At 42.5% G+C, this 20,223-nt stretch overlaps 1 protein-coding gene across 17 annotated transcripts in view; it reads left to right on the forward strand.

The window, feature by feature from the left end:
* Positions 1 to 17,092: 17,092 nt before the first annotated feature.
* RIMS1 (regulating synaptic membrane exocytosis 1) overlaps positions 17,093 to 20,223 on the forward strand; it is a 473,974-nt gene continuing 470,843 nt past the window's right edge. For all 17 annotated transcript variants that reach the window (XM_055330491.1, XM_055330492.1, XM_055330500.1 and 14 more), the window contains exon 1: positions 17,093 to 17,467. In XM_055330491.1, coding sequence (XP_055186466.1) covers positions 17,304 to 17,467 — 164 coding nt within the window. In that variant the 5' untranslated portion in view covers positions 17,093 to 17,303. The remainder of the gene's footprint in view (positions 17,468 to 20,223) is intronic.

Genomic DNA, 20,223 nt, shown 5'->3' on the forward strand with positions numbered 1-20,223 from the left:
TCACCAAGTGTATTATTATCTAAGTATGTCTTAACTTTGGTTATTAATTGATTGATATATTTGGCAGCTCCCACATTCGGGGCATATATATTGAGGATTGTTAAGTCCTCTTGTTGGATAGATCCTTTAAGTATGATATAGTGTCCCTCTTCATCTCTCACTACAGTCTTCGGGGTAATTTTAGTTTATCTGATATAAGGATGGCTACCCCTGCTTTCTTTTGAGGACCATTCGAATGGTAAATGGTTCTCCAACCTTTTATTTTCAGGCTGTAGGTGTCCTTCTGTCTATAATGAGTCTCTTGTAGACAGCAAATAGATGGGTCCTGCTTTTTTATCCAGTCTGAAACCCTGCGCCTTTTGATGGGGTCATTAAGCCCATTCACGTTCAGAGTTACTATTGAAAGATATGAGGTTAGTGTCACCATGATATCTATTCAGTCCTTGCTTTTGTGGATTGTTCCACTGGACTTCTTCTTAAAGGGGAATTTTAAGAGTCCCCCTTAAAATTTCTTGCAGAGCTGGTTTGGAGGTCACATATTCTTTCAGTTCCTGCCTGTCTTGGAAGCTCTTTATCTCTCCCTCCATTTTGAATGAGAGCCTTGCTGGATAAAGTATTCTTGGTTGCATGTTCTTCTCATTTAGGACCCTGAATATATCCTGCCAGCCCTTTCTGGCCTGCCAGGTCTCTGTGGAGAGGTCTGCCGTTACCCTAATACTCCTCCCCATAAAAGTCAGAGATTTCTTGTCTCTTGCTGCTTTAAGGATCTTCTATCTTTGGAATTTGCAAGTTTCACTATTAAATGTCGAGATGTTGAACGGTTTTTATTAATTTTAGGGGGGGATCTCTCTATTTCCTGGATCTGAATGCCTGTTTCCCTTCCCAGATTAGGAAAGTTTTCAGCTATGATTTGTTCAAATACATATTCTGGACCTGTGTCCCTTTCAGTGCCCTCGGGAACCCCAATTAAACATAGGTTTTTCTTCCTCAGGCTGTTGTTTATTTTCCTTAATCTATCCTCATGGTCTTTTAATTGTCTCTTTTTTCCTCAGTTTCCCTCTTTGCCATTAACTTGTCTTCTATGTCACTCACTCGTTCTTCCACCTCATTAACCCTCGTCGTTAGGACTTCTAGTTTGGATTGCATCTCATTCAATTGATTTTTAATTTCTGCCTGATTGGATCTAAATTCTGCAGTCATGAAGTCTCGTGAGTCCTTAATGCTTTTTTCTAGAGCCACCAGGAGCTGTATAATAGTGCTTCTGAATTGGCTTTCTGACATTGAATTGTAATCCAGATTTTGTAACTCTGTGGGAGAGAGGACTGCTTCTGATTCTTTCTTTTGAGGTGAGGTTTTCCTTCTAGTCATTTTGCTCAGTGCAGAGTGGCCAAAAACAAGTTGTATTGGGAAAAGGAGAAAAGGAGAGGAGAGAAAGAAGTAAACAAAAGAGAAAAAGAAAAATGAAAAAAGGAAGAAAAAAAGAAGAAAAATAAAAAAAGGGAAAAAAGGGTGGGGGAAGCAAACAGAAATCAAAAAGAAAAAAGAAAAAAAAAAAAACCCCACGAGGGAGTATCTTCTGATTCTGTAGACTTTAAGTCCCTTGACTCCCCCTGGAACTGGTCCGTCCAGCTGGTCTTCTGGGGGAGGGGCCTGCTGTGCTGATTTTCAGGTGTTAGCACTTGGGGGACCTGCTCTGCCCCTGGGAGCTGCTCTGCCCCTGCCTGCTGCAGGGCTCAGCGGGGGTTGTTTACCCTGTGAGGCCCCAGGAGGAACAGCCCCAGTGGCGGGGCCAGCTCTGAGCCCTGGATTCAGCCTCCACAGGAACTACGGGGCTCTCCGTCTGCAGGGCCTGGAGGCTCCGGGGCGGGGCCGCTGATCTGCTCAGCTCCGGGCAGGAGCGTCCTCGCTGTCCTGGGCCCTCCCGGCCTCTGCCTGTCCCAGGGGGAGGCCGGATCCTGGGCTGTGTCCCGGCGCCCTGTGCTCCGGGGCCTGCGCTGTGGGATTTGCGTTCCCGCCCCGCAGCCCCCTCCGCGGAGCCGCCGCCCGAGCCCCTCCGAGCTGCTCCGGCCCCGCCGTGCGCGCTGCAGCCCTTAGGGAGCTCGGTGCACTCCCCTGCGCTCGCAGGTGTCTGTTAGTGTCCCAGGGAGCCCGAGGGCATCCCCGCCCTCCTGGGTCCTGCTCCGACTCCCTGCGAGCCCCTTTCCGCCCGCCCGGGAAGGTTGGTGCAGCTCCTGCTCCTCCGGGACGGGGCTCTCCTGTCCTGGGGACACTCGCCCCGGCCTCAGCCCGGCTCCTCACGGGCCCCTCCCCCTCGGAGGCCTTTTGTGTCTTTATTTCTTTTTCCCCGTCTTCCTACCTTGATAGAAGCGCGAACTCTTCTCACTGTAGCATTCCAGCTGGTCTCTCTTTAAATCTCAGGCTGAATTCGTAGATTTTCAGGATGATTGGAAGGTTATCTAGGTAATTTGGTGGGGACAGGTGACTTGGGGACCCTACTCTTCCGCCTTCTTGCCCCTCGCTAAATCTTTAAATATTTAAATAGGTTTTTTTTTTAACTTTTATTTTTTTATGATAGTCACAGAGAGAGAGAGGCAGAGACACAGGCAGAGGGAGAAGCAGGCTCCATGCACCGGGAGCCCGATGTGGGATTCGATCCCGGGTCTCCAGGATCGCGCCCTGGGCCAAAGGCAGGCGCCAAACCGCTGCGCCACCCAGGGATCCCAATCTTTAAATATTTAAATTTTCCTCTAAGCACTATGTTGTTGGATCCCGGAAATTCTTTTTTTTTTTATGAATTTATTTTTTTATTGGTATTCAATTTGCCAACATACAGAATAACACCCAGTGCTCATCCCATCAAGTGCCCCCCTCAGTGCCTGTCACCCAGTCACCCCCATCCCACACCCACCTCCCCTTCCACCACCCCTAGTTTGGATCACTCAAATTCTAACTTATATTTTTATTTTTATTTAGAACAAAATACTTCTTAATTTCTCTTAAGACTTCTTTTTGGATCCATGTGCTATTAAGAAGTGATTATTCAATTAAGAAGCTGGGGATTTTCCAGCTGTCTATTATTGATTTTCCATTTAATTCTATCATTGTCTAAGAATATTCTTTATATTATTTTATCCACTGAAATTCTTTTTTTTTCAAATTTCATTCACTTAAATCCTTAAATGTGTTTTATGCTCAGGAATATGATCTGTTTTATTCAATGTTCCATATAAGCCTGAGAAGAATGTCTATTCTACTGTTGTTGAATGTAGTCTATCAATGCCAATTTGATCAATTTGATTGATAGTGCTATTCAGGTCAACTACATCCTTAGTAATTTTCTGCCTATTTTATCTATAGTTACTAAAAGAAAGGTGTTGAAGTCTTCAACCATAATAGTAGATTGGTCTATTTATCCTTGAAGTTCTATTGATTTTTTTTTTTTTGTCGTGTATTTTGATGCTCTAATGTTAAATTTATGCAGTTTAAGAATTGTTATGTCTTCTTGGAGAATTAACCCCTTTATCATTATGTAATGCCTCTCTGAGAGATGTTTTTCACTCTAAAGTCTGCTTTGTCTGAAATTAATATGACTACTCCAGATTTATTTTGTTTAGTTATATTGATAGCACTGTATATACTTTTCAGTTTTCACTTTTAACCTTTGTGACTCTGTATTTAAAGTGAGTTTAACAACATAGTTGGATGTTGTTTTTTATTCACTCTGACTGTTTTTCTGTCCTTATTTGGTATATTGAGACCATTCACATTTAAAATGAGTATTGGGTACAGTTGCACTGAAACCAATATATATTGGCAAATTGAATTTAAAATTAAAAAATAAAATTAAAAATTAAAAAATAAAAACAAAATGATTATTGGGTACACTTGGATTAATATCTACCATATCAGTGTTTATTTTCTATTGGTTGTACTTATTCAATGTTGCTTTTATCTTAATACCTTCTTTTTCTGCCTTTCCTGGGTTTAATTGAAACTTTTATATGATTTCATTTTCTGTCTCTTTTTTTTAGAGTACTAATTATGAGTACTAATTATGTCTTTTTTTTTCAGTTTGGTAAGGGGTTGCACTAGAAATTGCAATATGCATTTACAAATAATCTATCATTACCTTGATCAGTTATCTTTTAGATCAACTAAGTATAATAAAAGTATTTTGTTTTTCTTTTATTCCTTCTCTGATCTTTCTTTACATAAATCTGCACTTCTGATCTATATTGCTTTTCTTCTTGAAGCACTTCTTTTAACATCTATTGTAGAACAGTTCTACTGGAAATTAATTTCCTCAGTTTTTCCTTGTCTGAGAAAGTCTTTTATTTTTCCTTTATTTTTGAGGGATAATTTCATATCTGGATCATGTACTTCACTGTTGAAGGATAATTCTAATCTGTATATAGAATTCTAGGTTGGTGGGATTTTCTTACAATACTTTAAATATTTTGCTTCACTCTCTTCTTGCTTATATAGTTTCTGATGTACATACTAAATTTCTTATCCTTATTCCTTTATAACTAAAGTGGTTTTTCCTCCCCATATGGCTTTTTCAAGATTTTCTGACTTTGGTTTTCTACAGTTTGAATATGATATGTCTAGGTGTAGTTTTTTGTTGTTTCCTGTGATTTGATGACTGTCATTAATTTTGGAAAGTTCTCAGGTATTGTTTTTTTCTTTTTTTTTAAGATTTCATTTATTTATTCATGACAGACACAGAGAGAGAGAGAGAGGAGAGAGAGAGAGGCAAAGACACAGGCAGAGGGAGAAGCAGGCTCCATCTGCAAGCAGCAACCTGATGCAGGACTCCAGGATCACGCCCTAGGCCAAAGGCAGGCACTAAACCGCTGAGCCACCCAGGGATCCCCAGTTCTCAGGTATTGTTATTCAGATATTGCTTCTCGGTTCTCTTTCTTCTCCTCCTGGTATTTATGCACATATTGAACCTTTTAAAATTGTTCCATAGTTCTTAAATATTCTGTTCTATTTTTTTTTCACTATTTTTATCTTTGTATTTCACTTTGTTAAGTTTCTATTGACATATCTTCAATCTCCTTGGTTCTTTTATTGGCCCTATCTAGTCCACTTCTAAGCCTATCAAAGCCTTTATTTCTATTACAGTGTTTTTAATTTCTAGGATTTCCTTCTGTTTCTTAGAGTTTTCATTGCTCTGCTTATGTTACCCATCTGTTTTTGCATGTTGTCTACCTTTTCCTCTACAGCCCTTAATCATTATGCTATTTTCAATTTCCTATTGAGAGTTCCAAAGTCTGTGTCATACCTGATTCTGGTCCTGTTGCTTTCTTTGTCTCTTTTTTTCTTACTTTTTAGCTTGATTTGGAACTTTTATTTTTTTAAAGATTTTATCTATTTATTCATGAGAGACACATACAGAGAGAGAGGCAGAGACACAGGCAGAGGGAGAAGCAGGCTCCACGCAGGGAGCGCAACGTGGGACTCGATCCCGGGTGTCCAGGATCAAACCCTGGGCCGAAGGCAGGCACCAAACCGCTGAGCCACCCAGATCCCCTGGAACTTTTTTGTTAAAAGCAGATGTGACATATTAGTAAAAAGAACCAATATAAAAGAACTTCAGTGAGATTTTATGTTAATTTAGCTAAATATAAATTTTAAAACTTTCTGTAGCGGTAGCTACCAGAGTTTTCAGATTCCTTCAGGGTCATTGTTTTTGTCTCCCCTTTTGTCTTTGGGCTTCCCTAGGACCTCCTTTTTTTTTTAAGATTTATATTTATTTTGAGAGAGAGAGTGAGAAAGAGTGAGTAGGGGCAGAGGGAAAGGGAGAATCTCAAGCGGACTCCCCACTGAGAGCAGAGCCTGCATGATATGGGGCTGGACACAGCTTGATCTCATGACCCTGAGATCACAACCTGAGCATAAACCAAGAGTCAGACACTTAATGGACTGAGCCACTCAGGTGCTCTTTAGGAACTCCATTTTAAATAATGTATGTTTCTTGCAGCTTTTACAGCTATCATCCACTCTACTTATATTAGAATGGTTAATTTGGTGATAAATTGTGGGAGAAGGGCCATTCTCTGCAATCTTAAATTTAATTTTTTTTTTCTGAGCCTGTTTCCCTAGGCTATAAGACTATGACTTTCACAAGTGCTTCTTAATTTCTCCCATCCCCTTAGGTGAGATCAGCAAGGCTAGAAGATTCTACAGTTGGATTAATATCCTTCTCCCTAAGTAGGATAAGGCTATGGTAAAATCTTTGCCCTGATAAAAAACATTCAGGGTTTATTTCAAAATGGTTACTTTCTTCCACCCCCTTCTAGAGCCATAAGAGGATTTTTCTTAGCTCTTCTCTGTGAGAACCTGGTGGAGCTCCTAAAGGTAAAATTGATGAAGCATGTGTGGGAGAACCCCTTCAATTACAGCTTCCAGGATTTTCTCATTCTTGCACTGGTCCTCAGTCAGCCTACAGCAATTTGTCAAAATTACCATTTAAGTGCTGCTGCCAGTTATTGGTTCTGCCCCCAGTAAACTGATCTTAGCTGTAATTCTCTGTATTCTCCTGTCTCTGCAAATTTCAGGGTGGCAGTTTACCCTGTGACTTCAGTTTTCTGGTGGATCTAAGAAAAGTCATTACCTTTGAGCTCTTTCTGGTTTTTCTCTTTTTTCTTGTTGTGAGGACAGGAGTGACAACTTTCAAGTCCTTTACATGGCAAAGATGAAACTGGAAGTCTGTGTGTAGTTTTAATCTTTCCATTGACTGCCACCACGAATTATCTGCCCAGTGATCACAACAGGCTCTCTCTCCCTATGGTCAAATTGAGTGAAGGACTATTTATTATTGTAGCAGGTAAAGTGGAAATAGCACTATTACATGGTATCCCAGTTTCTCCTCTTGAACAAGTGGGTCAGGACAGGGTATTGTTTTTATTTTCATTGGATTAGGCCAACTTGACCTTTGTCAAAATGGTCACATTTATTTTTTTTTAATTTTTTTAAATTTATTTATTTATGATAGTCACACAGAGAGAGAGAGAGGCAGAGACACAGGCAGAGGGAGAAGCAGGCTCCACGCACCGGGAGCCCGATATGGGACTCGATCCCGGGTCTCCAGGATCGCGCCCTGAGTCAAAGGCAGGCGCCAAACCACTGCGCCACCCAGGGATCCAAAAATGGTCACATTTATTAACATTTGGTGTGCAACATATGATTCTACTTTGATCAAGTCCTATGTGAGAATGATCAAAGAAATAAGGGGAAAAAATCATTTCTACTCTTCTTGGCATTAAAAATGAGTTTCTTGATAGTTCCTAGGAAATGTTTGAAGCACACAAAGGGCAGTTTATCTGTTGGTGTGAGTAAAACAACCTATTTTATTATTATAAATACAGGAAATAAAAAAAAACATGTTAGTTTCTTTCTTAGAAATACTGATATATAAGAAATACTTTATATTTTCCTAGTTGCTGAATCTGAAAATGTTACCAAGAAAATAATTTGTAGTCTTTTGTACTCTAGGCACACTGTTAGAGAATTTTCCTTGATATAAGTAAATATTCTACAAAATATATTTTTAAAATTGAAGTATAATTCAATTTCAGGTGATAAACCTAAAAGACATCAATGATAGGTTCTGATATCCTAGTAGTTATTTTAGGAAATTATAGCATCACTTATAATTAAAGTTAATAATTACAGAAATACTCAAATTTGGGGCAGAAAGTGAGAAGAAAAGGGTAGAACAGGAAGGGAAAAACAAAAAGAGAGAGACCACATGTAGATGTTTTTGGAAATTGTGGATCACAGAGCCAAGGTGAGATATGGAAAAATGGAAGCCTTAATCTAGGACACGAGATGCTGAGGTCACTCAAACACAAGATGCACATGGAGGTAGAGGCTATCCACAGCAAAGGGCCAATATGGGCAATTGTTTATGACCCAAGGATTAAGTAGAAGCCAAATGTCTAGGAGGTGTCCTAAACTAAGCCAGACAAATGTGATTGCTGAAGTAAGTGCAAGGGGCCAGAGGATGAAAGAAACCATAACTAAAATCGTTTGCTTTTGATAGACCTTTTCTTGAATATGTCTTAAGGAGGTTGGTCAACTTCCTCATATGCGCAAATCACTGTTGAAACTCAGAAGTTTGATGCCAGGCCTTAAAAATAAAAATTAAAAAATTAAAAAAAAGGAAATCAGTCACTATAAAAATGATTTAAGGGTCATAGTAAAGTCTGATGAGTCTCAGTCCCAGTAATTATGAATTAAAGAGAAGCAAAGACTTCAGAAATTGTCAATGCTGCTGAAAACAGTGGTGATTACAATGGAAATGTTGATAAATTATCCAAGTATAGACTATTCTGTGATACATATCAGAGTCCATTTTGCTGCTTCACTAAACATATGCACATTTTGTCAATCTGTCTACTTGGTTCACCTTCTTCTGTTATTCAAACTGCTGAGGAAGGACAATGATCTACACTGGCCATGCTAAATAGTGCCCCAAAGAATATTAATATAGTATCTATACACTGTTGAAAGAAGTAAATATGATAAAGCCTGTAGAACATTTAGTACGGGTCAGGAACACATAGTATGCTCACTGAATATTATTGCTATCATAAAAATGTTTAGAATATTTAAAGGAGATATAATTGTCTCCATTTTACAGATAAGAAATTAGAGCTCAGGAAGATTAAGTTGCCTCTTCAGTTCTGTAGGGCTAATTAGTGCCAGAATAAGGAGTCAAGTCCTGGTAGTCTTCTATCAGTTTTCCCACTTGCCTGCAGGGGCTATGGAACTGTGGATAGAAGCAACTGTCTTCTCAAGGACTGGCTTGTATGGGGTTGGATTGTTCATCTCAAATTTGGGAGTGGAAAATAGGAAAATATGCAAGAACTTGCCAGGAAACAGTGTCAGGGGTTGGGTTCATGTCAGAGAACTCTAGGAAGGAGTGATTATTTAAATCTGATTGTCAGGATCCCTGGGTGGCGCAGCGGTTTAGCGCCTGCCTTTGGCCCAGGGCACGATCCTGGAGACCCGGGATTGAATCCCACATCGGGCTCCCGGTGCATGGAGCCTGCTTCTCCCTCTGCCTATGTCTCTGCCTCTCTCTCTCTCTCTCTCTGTGTGACTATCATAAATAAATATAAAAAAAAAATTAAATCTGATTGTCAAGGTCTCTCTTTTAATGAAATGTCATTTTTAACAAAAAGATGGTTAATAAATGCTAACTCTAATAAAGTTGTCTTTCAACTTACTTAAATTTTTAGTGCTTATAAAATAATCTAGACTTGGAAATTATTATCCATTTTCCACTTAGGATGTTTTTGGCTTTGGAAGTAAGTAAAGAAGTTGATATTTCTTTTTAAGGCAGTTCAACTTATCATACTCTTTAAGAAAGAGATTGATTGTAAATGGAGGAGGATCTCACTCACATAGCTGGGAGGTAACATTTAGACTTTGATACTTTAATGAGTATAACTCTCAGAAGGCACTCTCAAAAGAGTAAAGCATCTTAACAGTTGAGGCATCTAAGATGGAGACTCTTCATATCACATAAAATCAAAACTGAATAATTCTCAAGAAGTTACTCAATATAAAGAAGGAAATTGGAAGAGATCAGAACATGGAGAAATTATTCTCAAACATTGCCAATTAAGCATTCTAAGTTTGACTAAAATAGAAGATGATCAGTCTCAGAAGAATGCAAAAGAGGCCATGAACTCTGATTTTTAATCAGTAGACAAGCATTGAAAGGAAATAAAGAAAGAATAGCTAAGAATATTAATTGCTTGGAAGAAGTATGTCCAAGGCTGGTATGACCCACCAAAAGAGAACAGAATGAGATACCTTCTTCTAGGTCCAAGGACAGAGACATTCCCACACATTGAATTCCTCATGAAATAAATGACAATAGTGGAACCTTACCAAAAATCAAACTAAAATAGGTATTTGGCTGAATTTGAGCCAAAATCTGATATCCCAATTCAGCCAAATACTTTCAGTGAAGTCTCCTGAGATCCAAATGTTCTTTGAATCCAGAAAGACTATATTTTTGCAAATTACTATAACTATGTACAAATAGAATGGCCATATAATTTATCATCCAAACTGGATGATAAGTGAAAGGAGATGCTGTTGATAATAATGCTGGTATAATAGACACAAACTCAGATGGTTCTGGACAAACCAGGATATATGACCACCTTATGTATAAGCCATTCTTGTGTGTAATCGTTTATAATTATGGTGGTGTTCATAAAAATGACAGTGAAAAATATATAGGAGGATATGGTGATAACTGAAGTCAGAACTCTAGGATTATAGTTCACCAGTTAGTTAAGATTGCATCTCAATAGGTGTTGAAGATATTCCTAACTAATTTATGTGAACATTTTCTAAAAAAATTAAAAACACTTAAATAACTTGAGTATAAAGAATCCTGATATCACAATTATGCTACTTGCTTATTCCTTGAAGTAGAAATTAACTAGTACTTTGTCCTTAGCTCTTATGTGAATGTGCATTTGTATGCACACTTCTGCTGATTATGCACTGGTGGGTTTTTCGATTTTGTCATTGTGAAGAGAGCAATAAAGGCCCCTCAGCCCTCAAGCCAATCTTTGATAGAAGTAATCTTCAAAAGAGCATGTCTTTTTTTAAAACTTTAGTTAAAAAAACAAAAACAAAAACAGTTTGACCAGAGGGATCAATTAGCAAATTAAAACCAAATAGATTTGTCTTTTTGAGAGTTTAGATGAGGATGATGACAATGGTGATCACAATGATGACGGAAAACTGTGGATACCCCTCCCACACCATCTATTCCTCCCCCATAACACATACACGCACACACACATTCCCCATCTCCATGTATGGAGCCACCACCTACGCCCTTCCTGCTCAGCTCTCCAAAGGAATCAACTGACATCTTCTCTTCACAAATCCCTCACATCTCATCTGTCTGCAGGTCTCTTGGTGCTACTCCCAAAGCACATCTTGAATGTGTCCACTTTTTTCCACTGGTACTATACTACAAGTCCAAGCCACTAGCCCTTGCTGCTACCCATTTTTCTGCCACCCACTGACAGAGTCATCTTCTAAAAAATGTAAAGCATATCACTTAACTCCCTGTTGAAGCTCTTCAATGGCTTCCTATTGCAAAGAATAAACTAGCACTTTTTGTCAGGGTTGACATGAGCACACCTTCTGTCATCTCCTTTCACAATGATCTCACCTCACTGGCTTACTCTGTGTTCCCCCAGAGTTCTGTCCCTTCCTGACTCAAGGTGCTATCTCGAACACTTTCTTTGGCTTGTAACAGCCTGTGCTGAGCTCTTCTTAGGCTTTTGCCTTCTTATCCTTCAAATCTCTGGCCATGGGACACCTTCTTAGGACTCGCATGACTACCTATCTTCCCACAGTTTATTTTCTAATCTATCTGGTAAGTTATTTTCTAGAGCAATTATCATAATCCAACTGTTCTTAGGTGTTTTTCTGTGCCTTCCCCGCTCCTCAAAATGCATTGTAAGCATCTAGGGCAGAGGTTAAAAAACTTTTTTTTTTTCTATAAAGAGACAGATAGTACATATTTCTGGCTTTGCTGGACATATGCTTTTCCATTTTACATCTACCACTGTAGTATACAGGCAGCTATGGAAAATACTTAATCAATGGATGTGGCTGTGTTGTAATAAAACTTTATTCAGGGGGTGCTTGGGTGACTCAGTTGGTTAACTGTCTGCCTTCTGCAAAGGTCATGATTCCAGGGTCCTGGGATGGAGCCTCCTATTGGGGCTTCCTGCTCAGCATGGAGTCTGCTTCTCCCTTTGCCCCTCCCCCCTTCTTGTGCTTTCTCTTGCTCTCTCTCACAAAAATAAATAAAATATTTTTAAAACTGTATTCAGAAAACAGGCTTTTGGCTGTGTTTGGCTCATGGGCCCTAGGCCGCCAATCTTCTCCAGGCGCAGTAACTTATATGGTTTGTTCCCTTCCATACCCTCAGTTCCTCACACAGAGCAGGTACACACATTTCACCTTTCATCCTTACCAAAACCTTGAAAGGTGGGTAATGTTATTTTCATTGTATAGATTAGCTCAGTGAGGTTTACTAATTCATCTAAACTCGCATAAATATTGTATTAGTCTCCTAGGGCTGCAATAACAATATACCACAAACTGCACACACGGCTTAAAACAACAGAAATTTATTCTTTCAGAGTGGTGGAGGCTAGACGTCCATAACCAAGGTATTAGCAGGCCTATGTTTCCTTTGAAGGCTCTAGAGGAGAATCCTTCTTTACCTCTTCTAGCTACTGGTGGCTCCTGGCATTCTTTAGTTTGGGGAAGCATCTCTCCATTCTCTGCTTCTCTTTTCACATGGCCTCCTCTCTCTGGGTCTCTCTTTTGTCTTCACGTGGCCTCCTTCCTTATACATGTGTGCATTCTCTCCTCTTATAAGGATACTAGCCATTGGATTTAGGACTCATTCTAATGCAACATGAACTCATTTAATTTCATCTGCAAAGACCCATTTCAAAACAAAGTCACATTCTGAGGTTCTAAATGAACATAAATTTTGGCAGGGGTCAGGGGGAGGCAGTATCAAACCCACTACAAAGATCAAATATAGAGTAAGGGCTTGAACCTGATACCATTTCAATGATTTTCCACTTTGAGGTTATATCTCAGCTATTAAATTAACAGTTACTGGTGGTATCAAAATTTAGAGTTATTTTGAGAATATCAGTGGAAAACCGAGCTAAGAAACATCCCTTAGAGGAGCTCTAAGTTGTTTCTGACTACTACTCTGACCATGATGTTAGTTCTGTCCTTCAGCACATCTGATATATAGAGATTTAAGATATTAAGATAAAGATTTAAGACATTCTCCAAAGATACCATTCGTTGAGCAAGGTAGGTACCTGCTTTGGTCTCTCTAGTTAACATCTTTGGTTATCATGCTTGTAAGTCAGGATTTTCCCCAACGCTTGTCTAAAGCACATTTTCCCCACAAGGGGAGAAAATGCAGTTATCTTAGATTCCAAATACATTTGGGAAATGCAAGGCCAAACCAAGTAAAACAGATTTCTTTACTGTACTAAATAATTGCTTCATATCACTTTTTTGTTGTTGTTACAGTGGCTTGTGAATTTCTAAGAGGGAGGTATTACATACGTTTTTCTAAGCGTATTGGACATTTTTGTAGAGTACCTTCAGGAACTAATCATCTGTACCACACTTTTGTACAACTACTTTGGGTGTTTGCTTGCTTATCGTAGGTAAGTTCTGCTTTTCTGAAGGTAAATTTATACAATAAATGTATACACTCCTTTGGAATTTAGAAATTGGTTTTGTTTTTTTTTTTAATTTTTTTTTTAATTTATTTATGACAGTCACAGAGAGAGAAGGAGAGAGAGGCAGAGACACAGGCAGATGGAGAAGCAGGCTCCATGCACCGGGAGCCCGACGTGGGATTCGATCCCGGGTCTCCAGGATCGCGCCCTGGGCCAAAGGCAGGCGCCAAACCGCTGCGCCACCCAGGGATCCCTAGAAATTGGTTTTGAAACCCTCCATAATGGGCAAGATTCCTGGCAGAAAGAGAGACAGTGATGGGTTGCACCATGGTACCTACTAATTTATTGGTCAATTCATTCACTCCTTTAGTCACTTATTTTCTCACTGATTTCACATACACTTTGTGGAGCCCAGGGAAGTAGCTATGAACATAAAGATGATCAAGACTAGATGTCTTTTCATTAAGTCATCCAGATAATACACATCAATCACTATTTCCCAAAGTAATTCTAATACATGGAAATCACTTGTGTTGGACTGAATTGTCCCTCCAAAATTCATATGTTGAAGTCCTAATCCCTAGTATCTTCGAATATAACTATACTTGGAGAGAGGGCCTTTAAAGAGGTTATTAAGATGAAATGAGGTCATCAGGGTAGGGCCCCCATCCTATAGGAATGATATCCTTCTAAGCAGAGGGAGAGAAAGCAGGGATGGGCTTGCACAGAGCAGAGGCCATGTGAGGACACGGCAACAAAGTACCCATCTATAAGCCAAGAAGAGGCCTCAGGAAAAATCAGTCCTGCCAGCATTTTGATCTGGTATTTCTAGCCTCCAGAACTGTGAGAAAATAAATTTCTGTTGTTTAAGCCACCTAGTCTGTGGTGTTTTGTTACAGCAGCCTGGCAAACAAAAATACCACTGTTAATTGCTTATTCGGCCCCTGCCTTCCAGAGCTTTATTCGGCTAGTTCTGATGTCTACTGAGGACTTAAAATTCCTCTATTCATATTTTAGAAAAATTTCAAGAGGACCGATTTGACTCTAAACCTCTTGAGGACAAGGCCTTTGCCTGTTACATCTCTACATTGACAAATACACAGGCATCTTACAGAATGTCATTCTCATCTCTAACTCCTCTCTGCACATTAATAATTGAGGGACAGCCTAATACGTCTTTTGGAGAGAGCAAGAAATAACAAGAGAACTATAAAGTATTAGGCATATAGCTAGATGCTTCAAATTTATATTTTCATTTAATATTTCTCTTCTATTTTGAGGCAAATGTCCTTACCTTGCTTTTCAGATGAGAAAACTGAGGTTCAGAGAGGATAAGTGATTTTACCAAAATCATAAAAACATTGGTAGAGTCAGAATCCAAACTCCTTTTTTCCCACTGAATATATACCTATATCTATAGATATAGATATAGGTATATATTCAGTATACACTATATACACACTAGCCTGAGGAAAGCAAGGACAATTTTTTTATGATGATGGAAAGATGATTAGAATGTTTTCATCAATTGCTTAATTAGAGGAAAGAGGAAATCTGGCTAGGCATCAGCACTTATGAGAAAAACCTGGAAATTTTAGTTGACTATGTTTATTTCAGGGACATCATCATAACTGATACAGTTACCAACAAGTTAGGCCAATATTAAGTTGTGCGAATAAAAATAATGATTCTAAAAGCACTAAGTGCCAGGTACTGTTGTCCTTGTTTTTTTTTTTTTTTTAAGATTTTATTTATTTATTCATGAGACACACAGAGAGAGAGGCAGAGACACAGGCAGAGGGAGAAGCAGGCTCCATGCAGGGAGCCCAATGCAGGACTGGATCCTGGGACCCCAGGATCAGGCCCTGGGCTGAAGGTGGCGGTAAACTGCTGAGCCACTGGGGCTGCCCTGTTCTTGGTTCTTTATATGTATTCTTGATACTGCTATTCAGGAAAGCTAGTGAAAAAACATCAGTGTATCTGAAGGCAGATAACCAGAATGATCAGACTTTGAAATTATGCTACATGATTATTGATTGGGTAAACTGGCAAAGTTTACTCTGGAAAAAAAAATTTACGATGACATGATAGCCATCTCAAATAGTTGAAAGCTTTTCAAGTAGTAAAGAGATTTAGACATAGGAATAGAATTAGGAGGTAGGGAGCCTTCCATTACTGAGAGTATTCAGATAGGTGTGCCAATGTAGAAGCTAACAAATGCATTCATGGGAGTTCAAGTAGTCAAACATAAATCACTTAAATTTTAAGATTTTGGATTTTTAAGATTCATAAATATCACTATCTTCTTCTTCATTAATAAAGTTAGGCTTGTAGGAAAAAAATCTATTAGTGCTAGGTCCTTTCTGGAAGGAGAGAAACATCAATTCTCTCATCACCATTTCTAAGAGAGATATTCACTAGGAAACTGTTGTTCAATCTGAACTCTTCTCTATATTGATTCCATTATAATTATATTAACAGAATTCAGTCTTCAGGTTTTAAAGTCTGTAACTATACCTGCTTTGAAGAGATTGTCTGTTTATTTTTGCCCTTATCAGCAAGAGAAACTCATCCTTAATGCCTATCATTGGGGCCAGGCATCGAAGCAAAAGCTTCTTACAATGGGATATGGTTGGGCGTTTTTCTTATCTGGTATCAGTGTTTCTTGAGAAGTACCTACAGTGGCTAAGAAGTGAGTACATGATGATAGTGAGCATTATTAGAGGAATTCAAGTAGATAATCCATTTGCAAGCACCAGAGAAGTGCGGTTATGTGATGCGATGGGGTTACCCAGAGCCCCAAATGACAAATTAAATAGTTGCTGGGCTGTGGGGCATCTTAAGGGGGAATTAGGATAAATTACAGAACGGTCCTACTGAGGATGGGTCACGAAAGACACTGCATACAATGGACCCAGAAAATCCAAGCCGTCAGAGGGGTGTGTGTATATCAAAATTATTTAAAAAAAAATCACATTGTTGCCATGAACATTTGACTAGTAAATGTGAAATATATCGTAGCAGGAAAAAAAATGCGTCCAGAGAGTGTTCCATCCTGCTGTTCAGAACATCGTGGGTGCTCAAATAATATTAACGTTCCACGATGAAGATGGTAGCGAGGATGATGATGATTAATGCAATCCAAGGAAAAATAGGGCTGGGGAGGATGACACAGAGACCAGGAGAGGCAGGATGACTCACGGCTGAGAGGTACCTGGGGATAGAGCGATGTGGCGTGCACGTTGGCGAGCGTGGGGGGAGAGGCTGGGGCACGCGTGGCTCGGACCGGGGAGTGGGCGGGTGGGTGCCCGTGGGCGGAGCGGCTCCGGGACTGAGTGGCTGGCAGCTATGTCTGCGAGAGCAGCAGCATCACCCGGGAGCGAAGCCTCCGAGACTCCGCCTAACTGACACCCAAAACTCTCCCTCTCCCTCCCGCAGCCCCAAACTGGAGGCAGCGGAGCCTGCGAGCAGCCTCGGCGGCGACCGCGGCGGCGGCGGCGGCGGCCCCGGCCCCGGCCCCGGCCCCGGCTCCGGCCCCAGCCCGGGCCCCGGCCCCAGCCCCGGCCCCAGCCCCGGCCCCAGCCCCAGCCCCAGCCCCAGCTCCGGCCCCGCCCCCGCCCCGCGCGCCCAGCGCGCGACGCCCGGATCCGCCGAGCCCCGCGCGAGCCCTCGCCCCCTCGCCGCGCCCGCCGCGCCCGCCGCGCTCCGCCCGCCTGCCCGCCCCCGCCGGCCGAGGCTGGGCTGCGGGAGGCGGCCGGGCGGCCCCGCGCCTCGCTCCGGCGACCAAAACAAAGGCAGCATCCGGGGCTGGGTGGACGCAAACGACCATGAAAGCCTGGGTTCTCTCTCTCCCCGGCTCTGCTGCTGCCGCCGCCGCCGCCGCCGCCGCCGCTCCTCCTCCTGCTGCCGCCGCCGGGAGGGCTCCTCTGTGAGGGGAAGCAGGGGCGCAGCTGCTGGGCGTGAACCCGAGAGGTGAGAGCCAGCGAGCCGGCGAGCCGGCGAGGGGCCGGGCAGGCCACGAAGATGTCCTCGGCCGTGGGGCCCCGCGGTCCTCGCCCACCCACGGTGCCTCCCCCCATGCAAGAGCTGCCCGACCTGAGCCACCTGACCGAGGAAGAGAGGAACATTATCATGGCAGTGATGGACCGGCAGAAGGAAGAGGAGGAAAAAGAAGAAGCCATGCTCAAGTAAGCCGCCCCCAGCCGCGCCATCCGTGCCTCCGCGCCTGCCTCCACCGGTCCATTCACCACTCGCTCACCCAATCCTGGCGGCTGAGTGTGGGGGAGGGGCGGCCGAGGGACTTGGGTGGGGGGCGGAGGCGCCTGCCTTGGGGCCAGGGGCGCGGGGCTTGAGCGGGGAAGGGATACGGGCATGGAGGAAGGAGGGGATGCCACCGGGCGGAGAGCCCAGGAGCCGCGAGAGGATGGCTTGAGGCTGGGCTGCAGAGGAGGACTGGGTGGATAGGGACCACCCTGAGGGTGGGGTATGCAGAAGCTGAGAAGAGCTGATGCCACCCAGGTGGAAGGGCCCCCGGGCTGGAAGCAGGTTTGTGGGCAGGGACTGAGTGGAAGAAAGGGGGAGATGGGATGAAGAGGTGCTGAGAACAGCTCCTCTGCTCTTCTTGGAGTTGTTGAGGAGGTTGGGGTTACCCCAGTGAAGGGTGCCAGTATGTATCTAAGAAAAATGCTTATTTTAGTGTTCATTTTGGTACTCATTCATCTCCAGATCAAGGTTGGGTCCTTTTTGGGCAGTTGCCATCTTTGGTAACCTACCTACCCAGCGTCTCTTTAATCTTTTAGCCATAGTCTTCTACACAGAATACCTGTGTGAAGACACATTCTCTCACCCGTATACAATGCCATCGGCAATGCAAAGTTCTTAATAATGAGAGAAGCTGATGGGGACTCTGGCCTGAATAAAATAGAGGTTCCTCTTTACTGGTTTCCAAGAGACCTCCGGGGCCTGCTCCGTTCCTGGTGGAAGCAGTACAATAGGGGATCACCTATTTGTACACATCCCCTCTTCTTTAAAGCCCATCGACCTTTCAAGAGCTCTCTGTCTAGTGCCCCATTTTCCTTCGTCTGGGAAGGGGATTGGGCTCATGGCTGGTGGTGCAGGGGTGTGTGTCACTGCCTGTGCTGCTGCTTGTCATATTCTCAGACAAAACTGCTTACAAGGTACTGGCATCCAGACCTGGGTTTTCCTTGCTCCTTAGCATCACCCACAGAGTGGAGCTGAATGGGACTTTGACCCTGCCCTCCTTTAGGAGGTCTTCTCGTATTCAGGAAAGTTTTCAACTTGAGGGTAAAGGAATTTGGAGACCTTGATTGGCACTAATTCCTTGGTGTCTCCTGTTTAGACCAGAAGGTGTATCTGGGGGCAGAGGATTGGCATGAAGAGCCAAAGGGAACCTGTTGCATCTGGAGTTAGCTGAGAGCACAGAAGGGGCAGGGAGGAAACAGGGGTGACACCCAGGCACAGAACACACCCATCAGGGCCTCACCCCCACCCTGGAGGATTGCCTCCTAAAGAGAAGATGCTGCCACTGAAGGTTTCTTCTGCTTCCTCTCAGTGCAGTAGTGCCTGGAAGGAGAGGAAGAGAGGGAGGCTGCTGCATTCACAGATGCATGGGTCCCCACCAATGTAACCGCCACCCAGATGGGAGAGGGGGATATTGAGCAAGCGCAGTGGGTCCTGGGTCACAGCAAAAGAGTAGAAATCCAGTCATTCCTGCCCTTTCATTGTAGACTCAGAAAGGGTCCATTAACTCGGAAGGCCAAAGCTGGCCTCATTCTATACAGAGCAGCAGGTTTCCGGATTCCCTGCTCCTTCTCATCCAAAAAACAAATACTTTAAGCCTGCCGGCTTGAGGGAGGCAGAACCCTCATTAATCTGCTGCCTGCCCTTAGTGCAACAATCACATCCCTGGTGCTGCAGGCTTCCCCTCTTCTGAGACCTGAAGTAATGGATCATGTCTGATGGTGCTGCTGTTTGTCTGTCTGGTTGTCAGTCCGTCTGTCCTCACTGGTTGCAGTCCCTGCCACCTGTCCTGGACACCTTTTACGCTGGTCAGGATTTACAGGTTGCCTATTCCTTTTGCTGCTCACTGCAGACAGCAGGTGGATGGAGGCCTCTAGCAGCCAGTGGAAAACATGAGCTGCTGCCTGACAGGGTCCCAATAGGAAGGGGAAGGCACAGCGCAAGTAGTGGCCATCACACCTCTTTGTTGGCCGTTTCATGCTGGTGGGGAGAGAGATTTTAAGTGGGAGAGGGTGAGTTTTAGGACAGAATTCCAAATCTGCTGACTGCCTAAGGATAGCACAGTAAGATTGTATGGGCTTATATGGACAAATGAAAATGAAGAATACCGTCCAACTGCTCATGTCTAAAGCATCCTTCCCGCTGCCGTTCCTGTGACTGCTTTGCACTAGCTTACAAGTATTGTTCTTTTATTGCAAGGATTCACAAACTATCGCAGTATGTGACGCTGTTATACAACAGCCCTCTATAATCCCAGACCTCTGCATTAACTTTATCAATCAGCCTCCTCTGTTAATGTCTTGGCCTTTTGTGCAGTGCCAGATGGGTGAGTGTTTTGGAATCCTGGTGTGCTGCCGTGTAAGCATGTCATATTGTCTGCAATTAGTGGAACAGTGCTGTACTTTTTTTCTAGAGGGCACTTTATGTCTTAAAAACTGGTGATTGTCAAGGCTATTCCGATGACACATATATATGGGAACTTAATGACACAGTCATAAGTGGTGGCCTTTTCTCAACTTTGCATAAAAATAGATTGGAAAATGATGCTTTTCATGGGGCTTTGAAATATTTGTTAAATTAGAGATAAGTTTTTATGGTAACGCTTGGTCCATCGTATCACATATCTGAGAAATTACTTTTACAACAGACCACACAAAGCTAAAGTTCTGGCCACAGGAGTTAG

The sequence above is a fragment of the Nyctereutes procyonoides genome, unplaced genomic scaffold (genome assembly GCF_905146905.1).
Source record: "Nyctereutes procyonoides isolate TBG_1078 unplaced genomic scaffold, NYPRO_anot_genome, whole genome shotgun sequence".
Lineage (NCBI taxonomy): Eukaryota > Metazoa > Chordata > Mammalia > Carnivora > Canidae > Nyctereutes > Nyctereutes procyonoides.